The sequence below is a fragment of the Tachypleus tridentatus genome, chromosome 4 (assembly GCF_004210375.1).
Source record: "Tachypleus tridentatus isolate NWPU-2018 chromosome 4, ASM421037v1, whole genome shotgun sequence".
NCBI lineage: Eukaryota > Metazoa > Arthropoda > Merostomata > Xiphosura > Limulidae > Tachypleus > Tachypleus tridentatus.
The window spans coordinates 55091926-55114212 of NC_134828.1; the positions used below are offsets into that span (position 1 = coordinate 55091926).

Sequence of the window (22287 nt, forward strand, 5' to 3'; positions counted from 1 at the left end):
TAGTTTAGGACAAAAAATGTATTAATTGTTTATAGTAAAATTGTCCACCCCTGACCTGTAAAAATTTTAATAAGCAAATATCAGACTATAATAATGTAAACTACAATAAAAATTAAATTCAAAATGTTTATTTACAGTTTAAAGTGCTTTTCAATTATATACTAAAAGTTTGGTGTAAAATAAAAAGTTAGTCCTTCACGACATTTATCAGTTACAAGGAATCAAAAAGCTAGCATAATACAGGCCTCCCACCAGATTCTACACAAAACAAGGGTTAAATACAGGGGGAATACAGTAAAAAAAAAAAGTCAAATAAAGTGCATGTTATTTAGAAAGAAAAACAACAAAATGAGAAACTTACCTGTAGTATAGAGAAGTTCTTGTAACTAATAATGTCTGGACACCTTACTCAGTCATGTTTTCACATTGCAACAGATTTCTATTCTCATGGGCACAGTAGAAGAATGCTGGCAGGACAATGATATAAGCATAAATTTGGATAACCTAAAATATGCCTATGGACCAACTTACATTTGCAACTCTACCAAACCAATCCCAACTGAAACACTAACCAGTTTAATGTCAGGTATCCTAGTCAATTTCATTAGACATAACCAACTATTTTTCATAACAAATAGCAGAAAGTTTTTAATGTATCATTTAAGGACACAAGTTAAAGACATCCAAACATTATGTGCTACATTTTTAAATACTCTCATATATTTTAAGGGCCAGCTGTTTCTAAGTGATCAATACATGAATGCCTTCCAACTTTAAATTCTTAGTAGGTGACAAAAGAATTCCCGGGAATTTTCTCCAGGAAGATTCTATTACAAGTCCTCATTATGTCATGTAGTTCTGTGTAAACTCTCATGAGTCATCATTTGTTGATGAGCTAAAAAAGCACACAAAACTGTTCATTTTAGGTTTAGTGTAAGAAACAGCTAAAATATATAAAAGACCATTCAAAACATTCTTCATCATTATATTCAAGACTTATTTTATAACTTTGTGCAGATGTAATTTTAAGTTTTCTTGGTTTAATCAACTTTCTGGCTAAGGGTCAAGTATGTATAGTTTCAAATCGAAAATGGAAAATGGCTCAGATCTAAAGTCATTTAAAATTATAACTGTGAAGTTAGTTAAGCAGTTTCATAATCAAAGTAAAATTGAACTTAAAGAATCTATTTTGCACACCCCTGCTAATCTTTCCTTTTTTGAAAGAACATGAGTTTACCCTTTCGTTAGGAATATACATTAGTTTCAAGTAACTGCATTTATCCTTCATTTGGGCCCCCGAAGTGATCTGTTATCCAATGATAAGCCAACATATACTTTCTTCATGTTCTGCCAGCACCTTCTGACTTCATGCCTGTAGATCTGGAATGTAAGCTTAAAACCACTTAATATTTTAACAATGATAAGTTTTGGAAAGAAAAATTACATTTTGTGCTTAAGGTAAAAAAATAATAAGTGTGAAACTGAAATTCAGTGTCCTAAGAAGCACTGCCACATAAAGTCCAGTGTACCTTTTACCATAAAAAAAATGTGGGGCAATAACATAAGGAAGGAAATACCAATTGCAGAAATTTATAAGAAAAATTAACAATTTCAGGCCAAAATATAGGACTGGTGGGAGGACTGACAATAAGATATAATAATTTGGCTACCATTATAAAAGAAGATGGAAAAACTGAAAGAGGCAACTATAAAGCAGCTAGAAACACATCTCCAGATTTAATTTTATAAATTTCAGAAATCCAAGCACAACTTTTGTTTGTAGATGGTCAAACTTCTACTTCCTTTGCCTGAAAGAACATTTGTATCTCAAAACTCAAGGATGTCTTGCTCATTTTTTTTACTCATATGAAAGAACTGAACTTCTTGGTGAAATTCTTTTAGGATAAAGAAAAGGTCTGCAGTTTTCATCAGTCAAGGTTATTCAGAGCAAAACAGGATCTTTCAGTTAGTCCTCATGTGTATTCAGGATGATGTAAAATAAACCACATATGCAAGAAACTTCACACAATAACTATCTTGCATTACCTCTGGTTTATAAAAATAACATCACCACAAGGAATATGAATGAAAAACTTTGCTTAATCTTATAGACACACAGAAAAGCATGTTTTATAATGACAAAAAAAAAAAGTTCAATAGCACCTAAGATTTAAAGTTCTTTATTTTTGCTTTTATACCTAATGCAACATAGATTCCCTGTAAGTGTTTTTACATGATGAAAAAGTACACATAAAAAATATCAATAAATGAGACATCTCACCTCTGGATTTTATATCCATACTGTTTTCATCCTGGACAAGGAATAAAAAAACAAGAGAATAACATAAGAAAGGCTTAAGGTAAAATTGCTTGATCGTGTTCATATTTGAATGAGTAAACCTTAGCCAATATAAAAAAGCCTTACATTTTTCTACTGAGTTTATAACATAACAAGCTTATAAAATATACATTATCCAGTCAATATTTTAAAACACTAAATTCTTCCAAACTCCTTTAGTAAAAAATATCAAGTTTCAACAAGGTTTGATTTCAAGCAAAATCCCAGGTGGTCACTTTGCACAACCTGACCTGTATCTGAGATTGTTCAAGAGTTTGTAAAGGTTGTAAAAGATTAATAAACCTTCAAAACAGATCCAATTATGACAATATTTATATAATGTTGGTTTAATGACTAAAACAACATTATTAGCCAATCATAAAATCAAAGTGTACAAAGAACTATCATTTATCAATAAAAAAATTAAATGCAATATATTTTTGTGGGAGTTCAAATTTGAGTTCATAATTAGGGAATTTACCAATGATTTTGATCAAGGATCAGCGTAAACATTACATGTGCAGTGTAGGCACTGTACAGTAGACTACAGTGGTGTTTTAAGCATTTGAGTAAAGGTCTGTTCCAAGGTGCTAGTCATCCTTTGGTAACACAGGTTAAAATGGTCCTCCAAATAATTTTTAGTCATCTCATATGGCAATAAAATCAAGCTCTGCCTCAGCAAAAAGGTTAAATTCTACACTAAATGAAAACTCATGAACAGACATACAGACATTCTTTGGGATCAGCATAAATAAATATGTCAAATATTTAATTGTGTTAGATGTACTGTTAGAGGATTCCCAATATTATTCTGTTTAAAGAATAAAGACCAAAATAAAGTGTAACAAATATTTATATTTCTTGTTTTGAACTTCTCATGTCACAGTGTTCTAGTATATAGATTGCATAATTCTTGTGATTCATGGTATGCCCACATTTTACTAATGTCATAATAATAAAGACTGCAAAAATAAGTGTTCCTCATGTTGATTTCATTTTAGTGTCTACTGACTGGCAGACAACATTACTGTAATGGTGTGAGGGGTTTCAGGGAAATAAAAACTACAATTTACTGTAAAAACATTTTAAACATGAAATGGAAGATATGCATGATAAATTTATCTTATAACATTTTTTTTCTTTCTAAACATTTCTCTATAAGCAAATGAAGAAAAAACATCACAAGGCAATTCTTCCAAAAGAAAAGATTACCCAACAAAATTACTAATAGGTTGATCAGAAATAAATGTCAGAATTCTTATGATGACACTTAGAAGCTGAATATTAAGTAACTCATCATTGGTTGGTTGGTTTAATCCAATATTCGTCATTTACAAGGATTTTTAATTATATTTGTAAAAACGGCTCGTTTGGGTTGAGAAAATATTTTACATAGAGGAGTGAACAACGTTTCAACCTTCTTCGGTCATCATCAGGTTTACAAAGAAAGAGAGGTGACAGACTGGAAGCTGACCACATGTTTGAAAGGGGTTGTGTAATGAGTGTCGGAATGTAGAGGGCGGGCTTAGATATTGAATATACAATTTTATATTATTTATTTTATTTTTTATTATTATTATTTATCATATTATATTTTAATATAAATATAAAGGTGTTCCTTTGTATTATTAATACAATTAAACCAATATTATAAAACCAATACAAAGGAACACTTTTATATATCTATATTAGAAAATAATATAATAAATAATAATAATAAAATAAATAATATAAAATTGTATATTCAACATCTAAGCCCGCCCTCTACATTTCGACACTCATTACACAACCCCTTTCAAACATGTGGTCAGCTTCCGGTCAGTTACCTCTCTTTTCTTTGTGAACCTGATGATGACCGGAAAAGGTCAAAACGTTGTTCACTCCTCTACGTAAAATATTTTCTCAACCCAAACGTCCCGTTTTTACAAATATATTTTTCTACAAGTGGGTTTTCTCGACATCACTGATTGAGGATTCTTAATTGTCTGCTGTTTCAACTCTACTCAGTATGATCTTTCCAACGATTTTCTTCTATGACTTCCAATTTGGACAAAAAGCTACCAAAACTACATGGAACATCAACCAGACATTCAGCCATGGATCTGTTACTGAACGTACAGTTCAGAGTTGGTTCCAAAGGTTTCGACACTGAGATGAAAGGAAGCCATCCTTAAATGAAAACACATTAAGAGAAGCAGATCAAAAAGACATTTGCATGACAGTACTTGAGTTTGCAGAAAAGCTAGACACAAAGAAATCAAACATCGCCAACCACCTGAGTCCAACTGGAAAGACAGATGGTCAGTTTGAAGTTTTATGGCACAAAGCAACCAGGCTATCTGCACCAAACATCCTGTAAAAAATTAAAATTAAAATAAAATTATTAAAATTCATGAAAGGAAATTAAGGTAAAGCAAGGCAAAGTATATTTTTTTTAATTAAAAACAAATAGCATTAAATCAAATGTTTACATCTAGTTTACAACGTTAAGAGAAAAACTACAGTCGTACAAGTTATAAAGAACTTTCTGTAGCATAATTGTAATTATCACAACTCGCCAGGATTATTAACAAGTAAGTTAAAAAAACAGCATTAGTCACCTGAAGTTGGCCTTTCCAATCCTGGTTTCAAGTTATTTGACATTATGGCCATTTTCAGAAAGTAAAGTAATACAAGTTTTAAAAGACTTGTAGTAAAATTTTAAGTATTATAACTCTCCAGGATGACTAACAGGTAGTTCAAACAGCAGCATCTATCACCTGAAGTTGGCCTTTCCAGGCTTGGTTTCTAGTTATTTGACATTACAGCCATTTTCTAATGTCAAACCAAACTAAACATACTTTGATTCTTAAAAGGGAATTACAGTAAAAAAGGTCTAATGTATAAATTAAAAAAAACTTGTATAGCAATAAAAACATTAATGTCCTTAAAAAAAAAACTAAAAACATTTCTAAGGTCACCATCGCCAATAACACTGTCTAATGTTACGGATAAACCTTGGGACAAAACATGTTTAAAATGGTGCCATTGTTGAGAGTCATAATGACAGCAACACAGTACAACGTCCCTTACTGTGACCTGAGTGTTACACAGACAACACACTGGTGCATCAATGCCAGATAAAAGAAAACAATGAGTTAAAAAAACTGTGACTAATGCATATTCTAGTTACATCAACTTCCTCTTCCTGATACTTATGGAAGCAAGACGGCCAGAGTCCAATAGAGGGTTTTATTTGCAAAAGCTTGTTTTCACGTTGCTCTCTCCAAGTCGACTGCCAACTAGCATGGAGCCGAGCCTTGAATACAGGACCATAATCCACGTATGGAACAGGCACAGCAGTGACAGTGCCAAAGCAGACAGATTTAGTTACAGTGTCGGCAAACCCATTCCCATTAGCCATAAGCCACATCGCCATTGGTGAAAAGAAACAGCCTGTGGCTAAACAATCTAGTGCTGGTTTCGCCACAGTAGCAAAAAATAATTTTTTGGTCATGGATGGTTTTCCTTTATTTATTCTGCTCAAGTTTCAGTCTTAACAACTTTCATGGGTTTTATCACCATCCATGCCATTAATGATGACAAATGACCAGACCCCCAGCGAGTTAAAGAAACAAGAAACGTCTTTAAAAAACTACCACTGGTTGTAATCTATGTTTTCTTTATATATGTATTTTTATGATTTCAGGCAAATGACAACTGAAAAATTATTACTCAGCTGTGCTAATGATTTCTTTTATTTTCATTTCTTATGCAACAGGTTTGATTCTGCCCGTGGTTCACAAACAGTAATCAGTGAAAACCTGACTTTTGTCAAACCAACATATGGTCTGTATCAAAGTGGAAATCCCAAGTTTCATTTGACATGTGTTTGAATTGAGATCCTGACAACTCCTAGACCAGATAAAAAGATGTAAAAACAGTAAGATATATAAAGTTTTTTTCAAAAGAAGGTCGAAGCAATAACATCAACTGATGGTGGGAAATCCACTTCCAAAAGAAAAGACAGCTCTGAAGAAACTGAAGCTTGCAGCAGTGATCAGACTGTCAGTGTGAAAAAAAAATATACCTGTAATTTTCACAGAGTTGTTAAAGAAACTTGGTTTTCACAGTTTCCTTGGCTGGAATATGTTTCCCAACAAAATACATTTCATTGCAAATTATGCAGGGACAACAAAAAGACAAATATTTAAGCTACCACTGGGAAAACTGTGACTAAGCCTAAAAAAGACAACTTCATGAAGCATGCAGAATCAAAAGATCATCACAGTGCAGTTGCATCACAAGTTTTGAAGAAGGACATGTCAACTGCTGCTGTGAATGTGTATGTGGGGTGTAAAGATGGCATTCAGGCACAGATGGCCACATTACTTGTACAAGCAAAGGAAGCCATCCTAACTGTGAAGTTTCATTCCCTCCTTTCACTGCAAGTATTCAATGTAAGAATATTCTTCATTCTAGTATTAATAAGATACTTTGTTTTCTACAGTATTTTCTTAAAACAAAAGGCAATTTGACAATTTAATAAAAGTGAAACATTTTGAAAATATCTATCAAAAATTATGTAGCTAGCCAACTCTTCCAAATATCTTTGTTTATTACTTTAATTGGTGGTCTTATTTCAAAACACAAGTTCTTATATATTTTTTAACTGGGAGTGACCTCTCTAAAGAAACTACAGACACAGTCACAAAGTGGAACAGAGAGCTTCATATACACCCACAGCCAGTCTCTGGATGATATGTACAGTGCCCTAAATGATGTAGTTCAGGATGAAATGCAGGCAGACTTTTAAGCATCACCTTTCCCATTTTTTGCTCTTGAAGAAACTGATGCAGGAAACACCTCTATACTGATAATTTATATCAGATATCTTTCATCATTATGTGAGGTTACAAAATGATTCCTTGCTGTGCATGAGCTGACCAACACTGGGCTGATTCTATCTACAACACAATGTGCTCAGTCATGGCAGATCGAGGATTGTTTGATGTTGACTTGGTTGGACTTGCAACTGATGGTGCATATGTCATGGTGGGAATAAAAACAGGTGTTGCTACAAACTTTAAGGAGGAATGCCCCTGGATAATAACAAGTCATTGTTTGGCACACAGATTACAGTTGGCAGCTGAAAAGGCAGCAAACCAGGTGCCATACCTTGTAAAGTACATTTCAATTTTAAATCAGTTTGCAAAAAGCCTGAAATATTCTCCCACGTTGTGTTGGGTTCTGGAAGAGAGCAAAGCATTGCATGGAGAGAAAAGCAACAAAATCAAGCAAGTGTTCTTCACATGATGGCTCTCTTTTAGTGATTCCGTCAAAGCACTAGTCAACTGTATTGCATCTGTGATAAGCTGCCTGCAGGTCATACCAATGGAACATGGTACTCTGGGCCAAGCCTTGTTACAGCTTTGTCATGATTTGGTTGACATTTTTCGGTTGACGCTGTTAGCATTCTTGGACTTTTGTCAAGATCTCTACAGAGAGCTGATTTATCTTATAAATCAAGCTAAAGCAATTAATAATGGGTCAATTCTGTCAATTCAGTCGCTGGTACACATCCCTGGTCCTTACACACAGACTGCACTGAAGTAACTCCCACAAGCTCCTGATACCAGTGGTTACACTTCTTACAGACGCCATGACATCAAAGATATTGATAAACAACATGAAAAGTACAGATCAGCTGCTGAGTCATTTGTTGAAGAGGTGGTCACAAGACTACAAGTAGCATTCCCAGACACTAACATTGTCATTTTTTTCAATATTTAGCCCATGTCACAGCAGAGCAGTATCTGATGAGGATGATCTAAAGAAATTCATCCAGCACTTCTCTTCTTTCGTCAATAAGGATGAGGCACTGACTGAATGTCTGCTAATAATGGAACAGGATGCTCACAAAAACAGAAACATGAAGAGCTTCTACAAGGAATACATCCACCAGACCTGTCAAACTTTTCCAAATCTGTCTCAGCTTGCAGCAAGTGGATTAATAATTCCAGTTACATCTGTTGACTGTAAGCAGGAAATTAGCAGGTACAACAGCATCAAAACAGATGCCAAGAGCAGTCTTGTCTGTGGCCAAGACAGAAATGTTACTGAACTTATCCATGAAGTTCAAACCTTTAGATCATTTTAACTTTGACTCTGCATTCAGATACTGGGTCACTCACAAAGACAGACGTGGGCACCAATCCCTGTTGAAGAAATGTGCTTCAGAACCTCAGGTGTCAACTTCTACTGATCTTCTGTTGAGAATGATTTGGCTGAAGAGAGAGCTGCCATTGGATTTATCTACTTACTAGTCATGCTACCATATTCTAGTTTTAAGTCATTTTTTTTGTTTGTGTTATTTTAAGAAATGTATCTCCTCTTTATTTTCCTCTTTATCATGTTTATTTTGGTTTTTTTTGGTGGGGAAGATTGCTGGGGAATAAAAAAAATAGTACAAAACTTAATGTATTGTAGATTTTCACATAATTACAACTATTTTTTATTGGATGGAATTGATGCATATTAAAAGTCACCCACCACAACAATTTTTGGTGACCTAAAATTGTGGCTAAGATAGTTATTTTTCTAGTGGAAGCCCAGGGCCCAGTATCCAGAAAAACTGGATGGAAGTAGATGTGAAAGAGAAATGGACCAGTCAGTTTTGAATATCAGCAAGAACAGAGTGAGAACATGAAGCAATTCCAGGGCCAGCAGAGAACTAAGCGAGTCAGTATAAATAGTGCAATTTGAGTACTGCTTAGCTTCTATGTGATCCAGGGCAAGAGAAATGGCATACAGTTCAGCAGTGAGCACAGAAGCTATAACGAGGATTCTCCGTGCAACCACTGAACCATAACAAACCATAGCAAAGCCCACACAGTCACCTGATTTCGATGCATCTGTATAAATAGGAATGGAAGGATGGTTCAATAGATATTCAGCAAATAATAGACAGTATTTCCTATCAGAAGTGTCTGCTTTTCTCAGATGATTAAAGACAGGTTACATTTGGGGACTATAAGAAGTCATGGTGGGATGGGCTGACCAGTGGATACAGCAATGTTATCTAAGGACATATCCAATTCATCCAACTGTGCCTGAATACAAAGACCCAAAGAAGCAATGGCAGATCATCTGTTCTGAAGAAGCACAGCCCACTGAGAAAGGAAAACACAACCCCACGTGGCATGCTTTGGTAAGGAATAAAATTTCGAAGCATACAGTAAGGACAGTTCCAAATGGCAGAGGTGCAAAGGAGGTTCATGAGACTGTGTATAAGCTCTGAACTGGGGAAGTGCAGAAAGCCTTGGTGCAGAGCTGAAGTCCCTGATGATGAATGGGGTCCAGCATCTTTAAGGCTAAGGTCCTGCCAAAGCCATAGACCAGTGATCCATAGTCTAGTTTCTATTGAATAAGAGCACGATATATCTTTAGCACAGAACATCAATCTGCTCCCCAAGTGGTGGAAGAGAGAACATGGAGGATGTTCAGTGCTCTTTTACATTTGACTCATAGCTGCTTGATAAGCCCCAAGAACATTGTCTCAGGTACGACAAGCACTCTGTTTCACCAATACAGAGTTCAGGATCAGGGTGAATACCCAATGGCAAAAGTGCATGCAAGTGGCTTTAGAGAGAGAGAAATTAAAACTGTTTGCTGTGGTCCACTTCAATAAGCCATTGAGGACAGTGTAGCTGTTGCTTAATATAGCTCATGTTCGATGACTGACATGAGATATGAAAGTTGTTTGTAACAGTAGGAGGGAGTTGTTCAGTGATGGCATTAATCTTTATACTGAAAAATGTGATACTCAAAACATAACTTGAGGGACTCCAAGTTCCTGTAGAAAAGAATGAGAAAGTGTCAAACCCAAACAAACTTTGAATTGCCTGTTTATTAAAAATTTTTAAATAAAAATGGGCAAATGGTTAAATAATCCATATAAATGGAGGTCTCGCAAAATGCCATATCTCCATGTTGTATCATAAGCCTTCTCAATGTTAAAAAATAATGATACAAGATGTTGTCATTTGAGAAAGGCTTCTTTAATTGATGTTTCAAGTCGAATCAGGTGGTCCATGGTGGAGTGCTTTCGTTAGAACCCACACTGGGTGGGCGAGAGGAGGTTGTTTGATGCCTCAAATCAAACAAGACGAGCATTAACCATCCTCTTTAAGGTCTTACAAAGACAGCTTGCCAAAGAAATTGGATGGTAGTTTGAAGGAATCTTGGGATCCTTCCCAGGCTTAGAGAAAAGTTGGGCAATGGCCTGGTGCCAGGCATCAAGAAAAACATTTTCCTGCTAGATTCAGTTAAAAATAAGCAGAAGAATAGTAAAAGAAGTAAGAGATAGATGGTACAACATTTCACAGTTTACATCACCAGGTCCAACTGATGTACTGCCAGACTAATGAAGGGCCAGTTTAAGCTCCACCAGCATTATAATCATAGAGACAATCAGCTTGAAAAGATAGGAGGTGTTTGCTCTGCCTGAGTCTTGATGGCTAAGAAAGTGAAGGATGAAGAAGAAGTGCTAGATACCTGGCAAAAGCTTTAACCGAGAGTATCGGCAATGCTTTGGGTATCAGCTACTTCCTGGCCATCAGAGAGCAAGATAGAATTATATTGCCCATTGACCTTTCAAATCTGGTTTCTACAGCAAAAGCATAAACAGCATAGTTACACATTGGCAAAAGTGTGTTGAAGCAAATGATGCTTACTTTAATTAAAGCATGTTTTACAACACTGGTTTATACTTTTATAAACTTTACAGTTGAAAAATGACATTTATTTCTGGACAACCTAATACTTATGTGGAAATTTGGAAAGACAAGAAAATATATAATTAATAATCAGATATGCTGAAAAGCTTTTTTTTCACTATGCACCAAATAAGCTTCAGCTAATAAAGAAGCAATAATAAAATAATAGGAAAGTAATGACTAATGTCCACTGAAAAAATGATGAAACTAACTATGAAATAAAACACTCCTCAAACTACTTTTCTGATAGCCTTCTTTGAATAAACTATTTCATTGCATAATAGTTGGGAAAAGCTTTTAAAGTGAATACACTTAATAAAATCATAACACACAGTGCATCACTAACCTCAAACTTATCTTCATCTTCAACAGATAACTCTAGTGCTTCCTCCCCAGCATCTGCATTCTCCTACAAAAATAAGTAAATTAAAGTTGCAAAGTTGTACAGCTCAGCAGAATGAAATTCATGGAGTAGTTTCCACATATAAAGACTTAAGTTTTTTTTTACAACTAATGTGCATGAAACATGTCATACATAAGTAAAACATACTCATGTGAAACATTCTTTCTCAGAGGTTCAGACTTAACATCATGCATATAGGTTCTGACAATATGATAGACCTTGTAATGCACATCAAATTTTATTAGTATTGCATTCAAACTTAATTATTAATATATCAATGCACTTGGCTTCAAAATGTAGTTTGAGCCAAATTTTAATATTATGTAAGTATTAATTTCTTAATTTCAAACTAAAACATTGAAAGATTTCAAATATTTACTCTTTTATCATGTGCCTACCCTCTTATCTCTCCCATTTAGGTTTTATAGCTTTAACAATAAATCTTCTATGGTGCTTTACTAATTAAAAACACAAAGTATGCATATTTACAAGGAACAATACAAAACTGTACTAAACACGTAAACCCTCTCGAGCTCTTCAAGCACAATTTATAAATCATTCGTAAGAACATGAACTCTTTGAGTCAAGACCAATGAAGTCTAGTGGCATTTTGTCTAAAGGGGTTACATGGTCAACTGCCACAGAATGTAGAAAGAACCATGAACTCATGGATAAGAAATGCACACTTAACAGACAAGTTTTTGAAATTGCATTCACATTCAATTTTCTAAACCAAACAAAAAAGATATGTTTGACCTTTTACACTTTGATGCTGTCCAATTAATAAAACCTCAGTTCAGGAAATACAGAAAAAACATTTAAAAATTCCCCTTTCTCCAGTCACTTTGAATATAATCTAGACTACCATAAACATGTTTTGTTTATGTACCATGAAGTATCAGAAACTTGGCTTTCCTTGAACAGATTTCTCATATATTTCTATGTTAAAAGTCACATAAGTTTGTTCATAAAATTTCATAAACAAAATAAAATTCATCATTTATTAATTGTTCATGAGGAGTCATGTTTTAACCCTTAGAATTACAAGCACTCTTTATTTAAACTCCTTTCTGTGCATATTGCAAAATTTTATATTTACATTCAAAATTTAATTAAACCATTTTACGATCAATGTATTTCAATGAACTTACTGTTATCATATACATTATAAAGTTTTATAAGCTTTAATTCCTTTATTTCAAAAGAAACCTTTCAGTTTTATCATATGACATACAAGCATTCACAAACCTTAGATTTGTGTCTCTATTGCTTGAATTACAACACAAATATATCTATACTAAATTCCATATCTACAGTGCTGTCTGCCCATCCAAAATTCAAGTTCATATGGGTCAATTTAGAAGAACACAAGAAATACATATTCCCCTGATAGTAACCATGCCAACCTGCTGCACTTAAGACTTGCAATTTACAGGCTATGTGTACATAATTGATTATGTGTTTGTAACCAATAGCAAGAACTAATTTTAATCTATAGTTTCTTAATTATTATGTAAAAACTGACATGCACTATTCCTTACCCATATGACTAGTGGTAAACTAGTAATATTTCTCTAATCATACTTCATTCCAAAAATAATGTTTACAATTTGACAAAAACATTCCTAAAAGTACACAATTTCAGAAATATAAAGCATGCAAGTTTGATTTCTCCTGCTAATCCTAATACAAAATTCATTATTTAATGTAGTTTTTGTTATTACACTTTGAACATTTGAACTTCAAGATTTTTATATGAAGAATAAAAATACTATTTTTATCCCTCAGATTTGAGATTTCATTTCTATAATCTCATAAATGAATATTAGAAGATTTTAGAGTAAATATTTATTTTTTTCTACTATATCGCTAACTCTTATCATCATCACACAGTACAATGAAACAATTAAAAATTAAACAGAAGTATGTACATGCCTCTCAAGCCCTCAGAGAAATATACTACAATAGTTGCATTTTTCTTGTATGTATGATTTAATTTATAGCTTATTTTGAATTTTACTTTCAAATTCTTCATAAACTATTATTTTACTCAATTTAACTGATGCCTGTGGGGTTTAACAAAAGTATTTTAGTAGACTCCCCACAGAGATGTTTTGTCAAAATGAGATGGCTTTTATACATGCCATGTTGCATATAACTTTTCAAAATCCAGAAGGCAAGTTAATCTTATAAAAATCATTACACTGTTCAAATATAAAGTTTTAAAACTGTCCCTAACAATAGCATATTTAGGGAAGAAACTACCATACACACCACAATTGATCAAGCATACAACAGTATAAACAGGAGTTACTGCTACACTGTAAGGAACACATTGTGCCAATTTCAAATTAACCACTGGTAGACTGTAGTGTAAACTGAGATCTTTTTTTACAACTATATACACTTGTGTCAACTAACTATATGTATCACGTAGATCTCGAGACAAAGTACAGAAGGGTTGGAAAATTTATTTACTTTTCTAGTGAATACAGTTGTAGGACATTAAATCTCACACACCAATTAGATCAAACACCCATAGTTAGTATGAAGATACTCCTGTACATTGCCAGCTCATATGGTTAATACTGAACTGTGCCTAAAATCGAGCCTTTTTAATACACATGGCTCTCATGACACAATAACTGCAGTTCAAATATTTTTGAAAGGTTCTTTTTGAAACAAAATAATTAAAAATTTAGTTAACATAAAAATACAAATTATAACATACTTTTCATTGACATATATTAATATTAAAGAATTTCAAAATGGCACTGGGAGCAACAGAATTAAGAAGTGCATCAAACAGCTCTCAGCATTGTGACAGTTTAGTCCTCACTAGCACTCAGCATTGACTCTTACCTTGATACAGTTACATTGTAATTAGGTTTTTCCTTTTATATTTTAGCTAATAATTTATTTGTTTTGTTTTAAAATTCATATTTGAAAGGTGTTTGTTTTTTTTTTTTACCCAAGGCTTAAGTTATTGAGTGCAAAAATATTTTGCTGAAACCTAAGTATCTCTCCTGATACCATTATATCCACCCAGAGACACCCACCAGCATGTGTCAAGATTAATAACAAACAGTAAAGGACATGAAATTGAAATAAAACAACATTACAAATAAACTGTAAGTTGGAAAGTAAAGATGCGAAAGTATGCATATAACCCAATGAAATTTTAAGATTATTTGATGAAAAGTTAAAAGGCATGCATATATTTATATTTCAAATTTTAAACGTTTTATTGCACTGTACCTTCATGATAACAGCTACAGTTAGTGATATGGTACAGAAAATAAGAAAATAAAAACATGAACTTAAAGAAACTTTTGATATTTAAGAATTTCTAGATGTTAAGCAAGTGAAATATGAAAATTATAAGAAAATATTTTTCAACTTAAGCTCAAATAACTACAATAAATAATAAGTTTTTAGTTGAAACAGTAAAAAAAAAATTAAATATTTTCTTAAACTGCATGCATTTAGAAACGACCTGGTCATTTTCCAAACAATTTCATTCACTTGTTTTATTTTTGGAACAAACTATGATGAACATTATGTTGCCTTCTTACAATGTAGAGACCTAGTAAATGAAGGGTTTTAAAGAGGGTACAATCACACACCTGGAAATATATTTATGCAGTGTGAGGTTTCATGAAGTTTTTACTCACATATGAAGTACTGGCTATGAATGAGACAGAATCCACTCATATTCCCACCTCTCAATTAACCATTAGTTTTAGTTATGGAAGTTCGGGTAGACCTTGAACTTCAAAAATTTGAAACGCATTATATTTGGCAGTACTAATTTGAATACTAATAATGCTACCAGTTTGAATAAAAAACCCTTCTATTTTAAGAGGTAATGAATATAAAGGAGATAAAACATTCACGTGTACTTCTAAATGTGTCAAAGAACAATAACCATGCTTTTATATTTTAAATACAAATAGAAATGCATACTATTTACATATACATATCTGATTATACATGTGATACTCATATAGTTATGTACTGTAAGCTTGCATTGAAAGAGCACCTTTGTAACCAACTGAAGACTGCAGTTGTCTAATGCAAAATAAATATTTAGTCATTATTACAAGAAAGTCAGTGAACCTATAATATAAAATTGTTGATTAATTAAAATTAAACATTAATTATCAGTTTCAGTATAAATGATTCATATTCATTCTACCATAATACTTCTCAAATGTCTTGTACACTAGGCATTAAACATATATTTAAGCAATGCAGCCACTAAATAATTCTGTGCATCATAACAGTTCACTGCAATACACTGAAATATCTGCTATGTAAAGTGCTTTGTTGGTGTGCATTTTTGTTAACAAATCAACTTCTGTTTAAATAGTGAGCATTTTACAAAACAATAGACTAAACTTTCCATGCAAGTAAAATTTAATATGTGATTACTATTCAAACATTACCATATAGTTCCTGTTAAAATAAGAAAAATAGAATATTGCATGAATATCCAATGAATCCTTAAATTTCATAAATACTTCCAAGCTCCTGGCTATCAAATTAAACTTCAAACATAGCCCTAATAATAACTCTGTATAAATTCTATATTTAAAAAAGGCTGGTATGGGTAGAGAAAGCTCTAATAGAGGAGCAAACAATGTTTCGACCTTTTTCGGTCATCGTCAGAAGAAGAAGAAGGTCAAACACTGTTTGCTCCTCTATTAGTGCTTTTCTACCCATACCAGCCATTTTTAAATATACAATTTTCTCTACAAGTGGGTTTTCTCGTCATCACAAACTTTGTATAAAGTAAAAATATAATATAATGTATAATAATAATAAAGCAAAATAAATATATAAAAACAGCAGCAACTATGGACTTTAAGAAGCTTACATTTTCATTTTCAGAAGCTTGTTTATCATCATCATCAACATTATCTTCTTGTTCTTCAGGATTAATGTCAACCTCTGTTTCATTTGGTTTTCCTTTAAAAAAAAAGTTAAGAGTCAAAAAAAACATTTTCTTTGACAAAGGTTGTATTCCATAGAAGCATTTTTTTTCTTATTCGAAAAGTACACATCCTTTAGTTGAACTTGCATGTTTCTTTGTGCCTACCAATTATATGTTAAACTATTCCAGTCTGCAAAAATACCCTTTCAACATACCAAAACGCTGTGTTCTTACCAAAAAAAATGTTAATGTTTAAACAATGATCCAAATAATCAATTTTCTGGCTTTAAAAGTAGAAAATATATAATTGTTAGCCCATCCAGTTTTCAAAATGCTTATTAAATTTTACATTTTTAACCTTTGAAGATATCATAGCAATTTCACAAGTAGCAAGTTTTCAGAAAAATTACTAGGATGAATATTCACTCCTTTACATCAAAACTTATCATAAATTTAAACAGGTCAATTTAAAAGTTTAAAATCATTCACTTTATTGAAAATGTACTACAGAGAACACAAGCTACTATTATTTCACTTAACTAATTTGTGAAAAACAATTTTTTTTTGTATAGCATCTGACAATCTTTGACTTAAAGCATAAGTTTTTTGTTTTTTTTATCTATAGTTACCAGCTAGAACAGTTATCAATGTCATATTTCTGTTTGGAAAATGCAATAATTTATCAGTGATACATAAATGAAATCGAAGTAGGCTTACACTTATACAAACAATGCACATCACCAGGAAATTCAGCAAGTTTAAATTAGAAATTATCTTTAAGGATGAAAAAAAAAAAAAAAGGAAACCATTTTTTTCCCCATTTATTTAGGTTTTGTGGAAATAAAAACTTCACAAAGCCTGTATAGAGGGAACAAATATTTCAACAAAAACACATTCAGTTAAACTGACTCAAAGTACACAAGTTAAAAAAAACAAAACAAAGTATTTAAGGAGAGGAACAGTGAAAGCAAAGTCAAAACAACACCAAAAAACTTCTTTTATAATGTTTGTTCATGTTGAGGAGAAATAATTTGTTTGATGTACCCAAACATAATGAAATTAGGATGCCTAACTGCATCATTTTTAACAGCCACAGTCATTCAGAATTTAATTTACACCAACTTTAAATGCTACCTAACTAAAAAAAATTAAATAGTTAACTCTTGACAGACATTGATGCCCATTGTATTAAAAATTTTATAAAATTTGGGAATATTAATATACATAATGTTATTATAAAACTAGAGCAACTTTTAAAAGATTTGTTTACTACTGCACTTACCAAAGGGTACATTACAGGAAAGATCATACGGCAATATAAACAGTTGTCTTAATTAAAAGAAAAATCCTGGCTTCAACCTTATACAGGGTGGCCTGTAAGTCCCTACCCATCCATATATTGTGTCTAAACAACGTTTTAATACTAATGATGAGTTGAAGGCAGCTGTTACTGCGGCACTTGGAACAATAACTCCTGCTATGTTGAGGAAAATGTCTCACAGAACATGGCGTCGCATAATATTATGCAGCGAGAATAAGGGAGAGCACACAGATACACTAGATACATAAGATATATAGATGGGTAGGGACTTACGAGCCACCATGTACATTATGTATAAAAATGATTTTCCTCTAAAATAGTTTCATAAAAATGAATATAACTATTAATAAATAAATAACTTTTTTTGCATTGGTATAATGCAACATCTGTAACAAAAATAGCACTAATTTAAATACCATTTACTATCATATACATAGTTCAAAGTTAAATCTTTTTTGCTTAGTTCTGTGCCTATTCCACAGAAATAAATCTTAATATTTTGTAACTAAAAAACTGGTCAGCATGATCTATAAAAGTAGCTTGTGGTGATTAAAAAATAATTATCTCTTTAGTTAAGAATATTCATTTGGTGTCCAATACATCATTAAGAGAAAAAATATATAAACAGATTACAAAGATCAAATAAAATGATTCTAATACTATGCAAAATTAAACTTTGTAGAGAAAGAACTCTTTGCTTTTTCCTTTTCTAGCATAATGTTTGTGTTCTGCAGCAGTACAACAACTATTCAGTCTCAAATAAATATTCATTTAGCAACTGTTAAATAAAAAAAAAGCTTCATAATTTACAACTTAAAATGATACCAGATGAATATAGTGGTTTAAATTACTTGTAAAACTCTAGTCGCCAAAGCAACTGGGCAAGGCTAAGAAAAATGAAGCAGTTTACTTACTTGCTGACCGTTTGGCAGGAGTAACTTTCTTAGCTGCAATTCCTTCTGAGGTCACTTCAAAAAGGTAAGTTTCTGGATCATGTCCTTCCTCTTGCAATGCCTAATATATTAAAAAGTATAAAATGTCTTTTTCTTTCTCCTCAACAATTGAAAAGTCCTTAACAATAGTTATTTTGTATTCACTATGATTAGTTGTACATTTTATGTTTTCTCCCAACCAATAATTACATAATATTTAATGTACGCTGCCTTCAGGTAAAACAGTTGTGCAACTGCCAAGATATCACACAATTAACATCACCTGTACAAACAATAATAAAATGAAAAATCACTAAATCTATTTTTTATCTTATATCTTTACTGAATGTAGTTAAAGCTTAACTCTTGTGACAGGCTTGGTATAACATACATGTTTTTCTACATATTTGTACAAGTTAAGCATTTTCACTATAACTAGAACTTTATATCATTTTATTTTACTGAGGTATGGCTTATGTACTGAATCAAACATAGAGCCCCCATTCATCTCCTCCTTACATTTTTGGAAATGATCCCTTACATACACTTACTTCAATATATGACATGTATATAACCAACTGACAGCTTAGAATATCCTCCTAGTGTTTTGTTTGTTTGTTTTTTGCCATTTTAATCTGTTAAAAGGCTATCATATTCTTTTGAACAAAGATATGAAGAAGATAATAGGTTGTGTCTGTAGTCTGCTAGAAGTTTCATGTTTTTTTTAAACCTAAATACAGTTTAGTTATCAAGTTTGACAAACTATAATGAAAATCTACAGCATAGCAATTAATATTTTTTTTAGTTATTCAAATGTATATATAAAACCTAAAAAAACATTTCAGTTCCTATCCTCCACATGTGAAATTTAAAAAGGGTTAGTAACCTACTTCCAGCAGCAACCAACTCCAAAGGTTGTAGCTATAAGAGATACTTGTTTGCTTTACTTTTTCATTTATTGTTATATATTTAAAAAAAGTAAGTTTAACTTATTTCTAAATGGTAATAATATACATAAATATTTAATAACTGAAATGTGACTATATGACAAAATACTAGTCCACTTAAACACAGTCAAGAATCATTTCGTAAACACTAAAGGTCAGTTTCATATTACTGGATACGGTAACACAAGTGCACATGCACCTTGTTAATGTAAGTTATGTAACAATATCCAGGCATGACTGGAGGGTCAGTACCATAAAATATAACATATAACATTATAATACTTAAGCTACTTAAACTAAATATTTAAATATTTGTGTTATAATTTGTAGTCATTCTAAAATGAAAAATAGCATAATTCATTTATTTTACGATGATTACAAGGTCAGTCAAATTAACAGATCTCACACAGAGTAGATAAAATAACAGAAAATATAGTGTCTTACTGAAAATAAAATTTTGAAATGTAGTTAGCATGTTTTAAATTACACAAATAATATTTGAGATTTTTGGAACAAAGAATAGTTTTAAATCACAAAAAATCACTTCACACTTTGACTAGTAATGAAACAGATTCAAATTTTCAAAAAGAAATCTTTAGTAAAAATACCCCATTAAAAAAATCTAATTTTTGTATATGAAAGATTGTAATGTTTACCAATAACCTGTAAAATTTTGTAAACAGGCATACATTATTAAAAATCATAGTATAATTACTCTCATGGTTAGAGATGGTTGAATTTCACCCAACCCATAATGAAAGTGAAGAGAACTCCTCTAGCTAGAAGTTCACACTTCATAATTAACAACAAAATGTTTCAGCTACATTACTAACTGAAAACACCACACTGGTCCAAACAAAGAACCTGCCTGCAAAAGTATATTTAATTCAATACTTTATAGCATTGTCTTTATATACAGTCATTAACCATGTTTAAAAAGGATATGCTGAATCCTCCAGAATATCTGAAGTTACAGGAAAGAGAAAATATTGCGAGGTTACAGCCTTCCAAAATAAATAGAAATTTCACAACAATGCACTGTGTACCAAACCCTTGAAAGTCAACTAAATAATCTGTAAATGCTAATTTGTGATCATATAAAGCTTGCAATACAACTGAAGAGAAACCTTTGTAGTTATAATATAAAAACTTGTACTCCTTTGGTACTCTAATAGATATATTTGCAGTCCATTGTGCCAATAACTTAGTAAAAAATAAACAATTTTCTGATAATATAAAAAGTACAAAATAGCTGATTTAAAAGAGAAGAATTTTTGTAAGTTTTATTGTGCCAAATATGTTTTATATAGTTTAAATATTATCAGGTGGAAAGAGTTTATATTGACTTACTGATCAAGTATATATTACTATTTTTTTTAAAAAAAACTGGCTAAACGTCTATTTAACTAGTAAACATTTTACCATTAAAACTCCTGTACTTGAGAATACTTGTACCAGTGATCAAAATATCATCCTGTCTTAAAAATAAATCTTACTTACTATAAAAAATGTAACTTGTAAAAAAATTAAAAAATAAAACGTGTAGACACTATACTGTTACCGCACACAATCATTCATGATCAATTGTATTCCACACAAACTTTATGTGCAGCTTGTCCACAATAAGACATTTAATGACTAAAACAACATTAGCTAATCATAAAAAGAAACTTTTCCAAAAGTTTTAACTTTTTTGCTGTATTGCATGAACATTTCTCTTGTACAACATACAATATTTTTGTAAACAATGGGTGAGAACATAATTTTCTGGGGGTTCAAATTTTCACGTTTGCATTTAGGGAATTTACCAACAATTCTGAGCAAGGATTAAATTTAACATTAGATGTGTAGTGTGGGCATGGATAACTGTACAGTAAATATCAATGATGTTTTGAGTGAGGATCTATTCCAAGGCATCAGTCGGATAACACAACGGTTTAATTTGATCATCTGAAGAAATTTTAATCTATCATGAGGTCTGAAGATCAAGAAGCATGATAAAAAAGCAAAAAATGTGTGCCCACACTTACATCATAAAGCGTGTATTAACAGAGAACTTTTTTAGAAATTACGGACAATATCTGCACACTTCCAGCGGTCCAAAATTTCCCATAATAACCTACAGGATACGGATAAACTTAGAGCTAGGCCTAGTGAGTAGTCTGACGTTATGGACTGTTTCTAACTTACCTTTGATATTCTTTCAACTAGTGCTGCTTTCACACCTGATTTATCGAGACCTCTTTTCTCTAATTCAGCGCGAAGATCAACTACACGTAAATCGGAAAGTTTTTTCTCAAGCACTACAGAACTTTCATCATTCGCAGCCATTATCGAGATGCTCAATGTTTACGAATCAGCATCCAATTCTAAAAAGACAAATGGCGTCGTACTTCCTACTCGTTATTCCCCTCTATCATACTCTTATCTTTCATGCTTGTATTAGAGAAACCTACACTCAGCACACATAACACATAGTTCAACCAATCACAAACCGCTGCATCTTTTTCCTAAAATATACCATGAATTTGGGGTGATATAAACAAATTATTTATTTCTTATTTCATTATATATAAAGAAAAATATATAATTATGTACACACACACATTCGATATTTGTTTGCTCAATAGTTCTGAAAACAGGTCTTGTTAGTA

At 32.1% G+C, this 22287-nt stretch overlaps 1 protein-coding gene across 3 annotated transcripts in view; it reads right to left on the reverse strand.

Moving 5' to 3' along the window:
• LOC143249172 (uncharacterized) overlaps nucleotides 1-22072 on the reverse strand; it is a 49971-nt gene extending 27899 nt beyond the window's left edge. For all 3 annotated transcript variants that reach the window (XR_013027616.1, XM_076498628.1, XM_076498627.1), the window contains exons 1-5: nucleotides 21824-22072; nucleotides 18669-18768; nucleotides 16377-16468; nucleotides 11441-11503; nucleotides 2282-2312 (exon numbers count right to left, since the gene is read on the reverse strand). Coding sequence is in view for 2 of the 3 variants with exons in the window: in XM_076498628.1 (XP_076354743.1) it covers nucleotides 2282-2312; nucleotides 11441-11503; nucleotides 16377-16468; nucleotides 18669-18768; nucleotides 21824-21964 (427 nt within the window). In the remaining variant the exon portion in view is untranslated. The remainder of the gene's footprint in view (nucleotides 1-2281; nucleotides 2313-11440; nucleotides 11504-16376; nucleotides 16469-18668; nucleotides 18769-21823) is intronic.
• Between the last annotated feature and the right edge of the window lie 215 nt (nucleotides 22073-22287).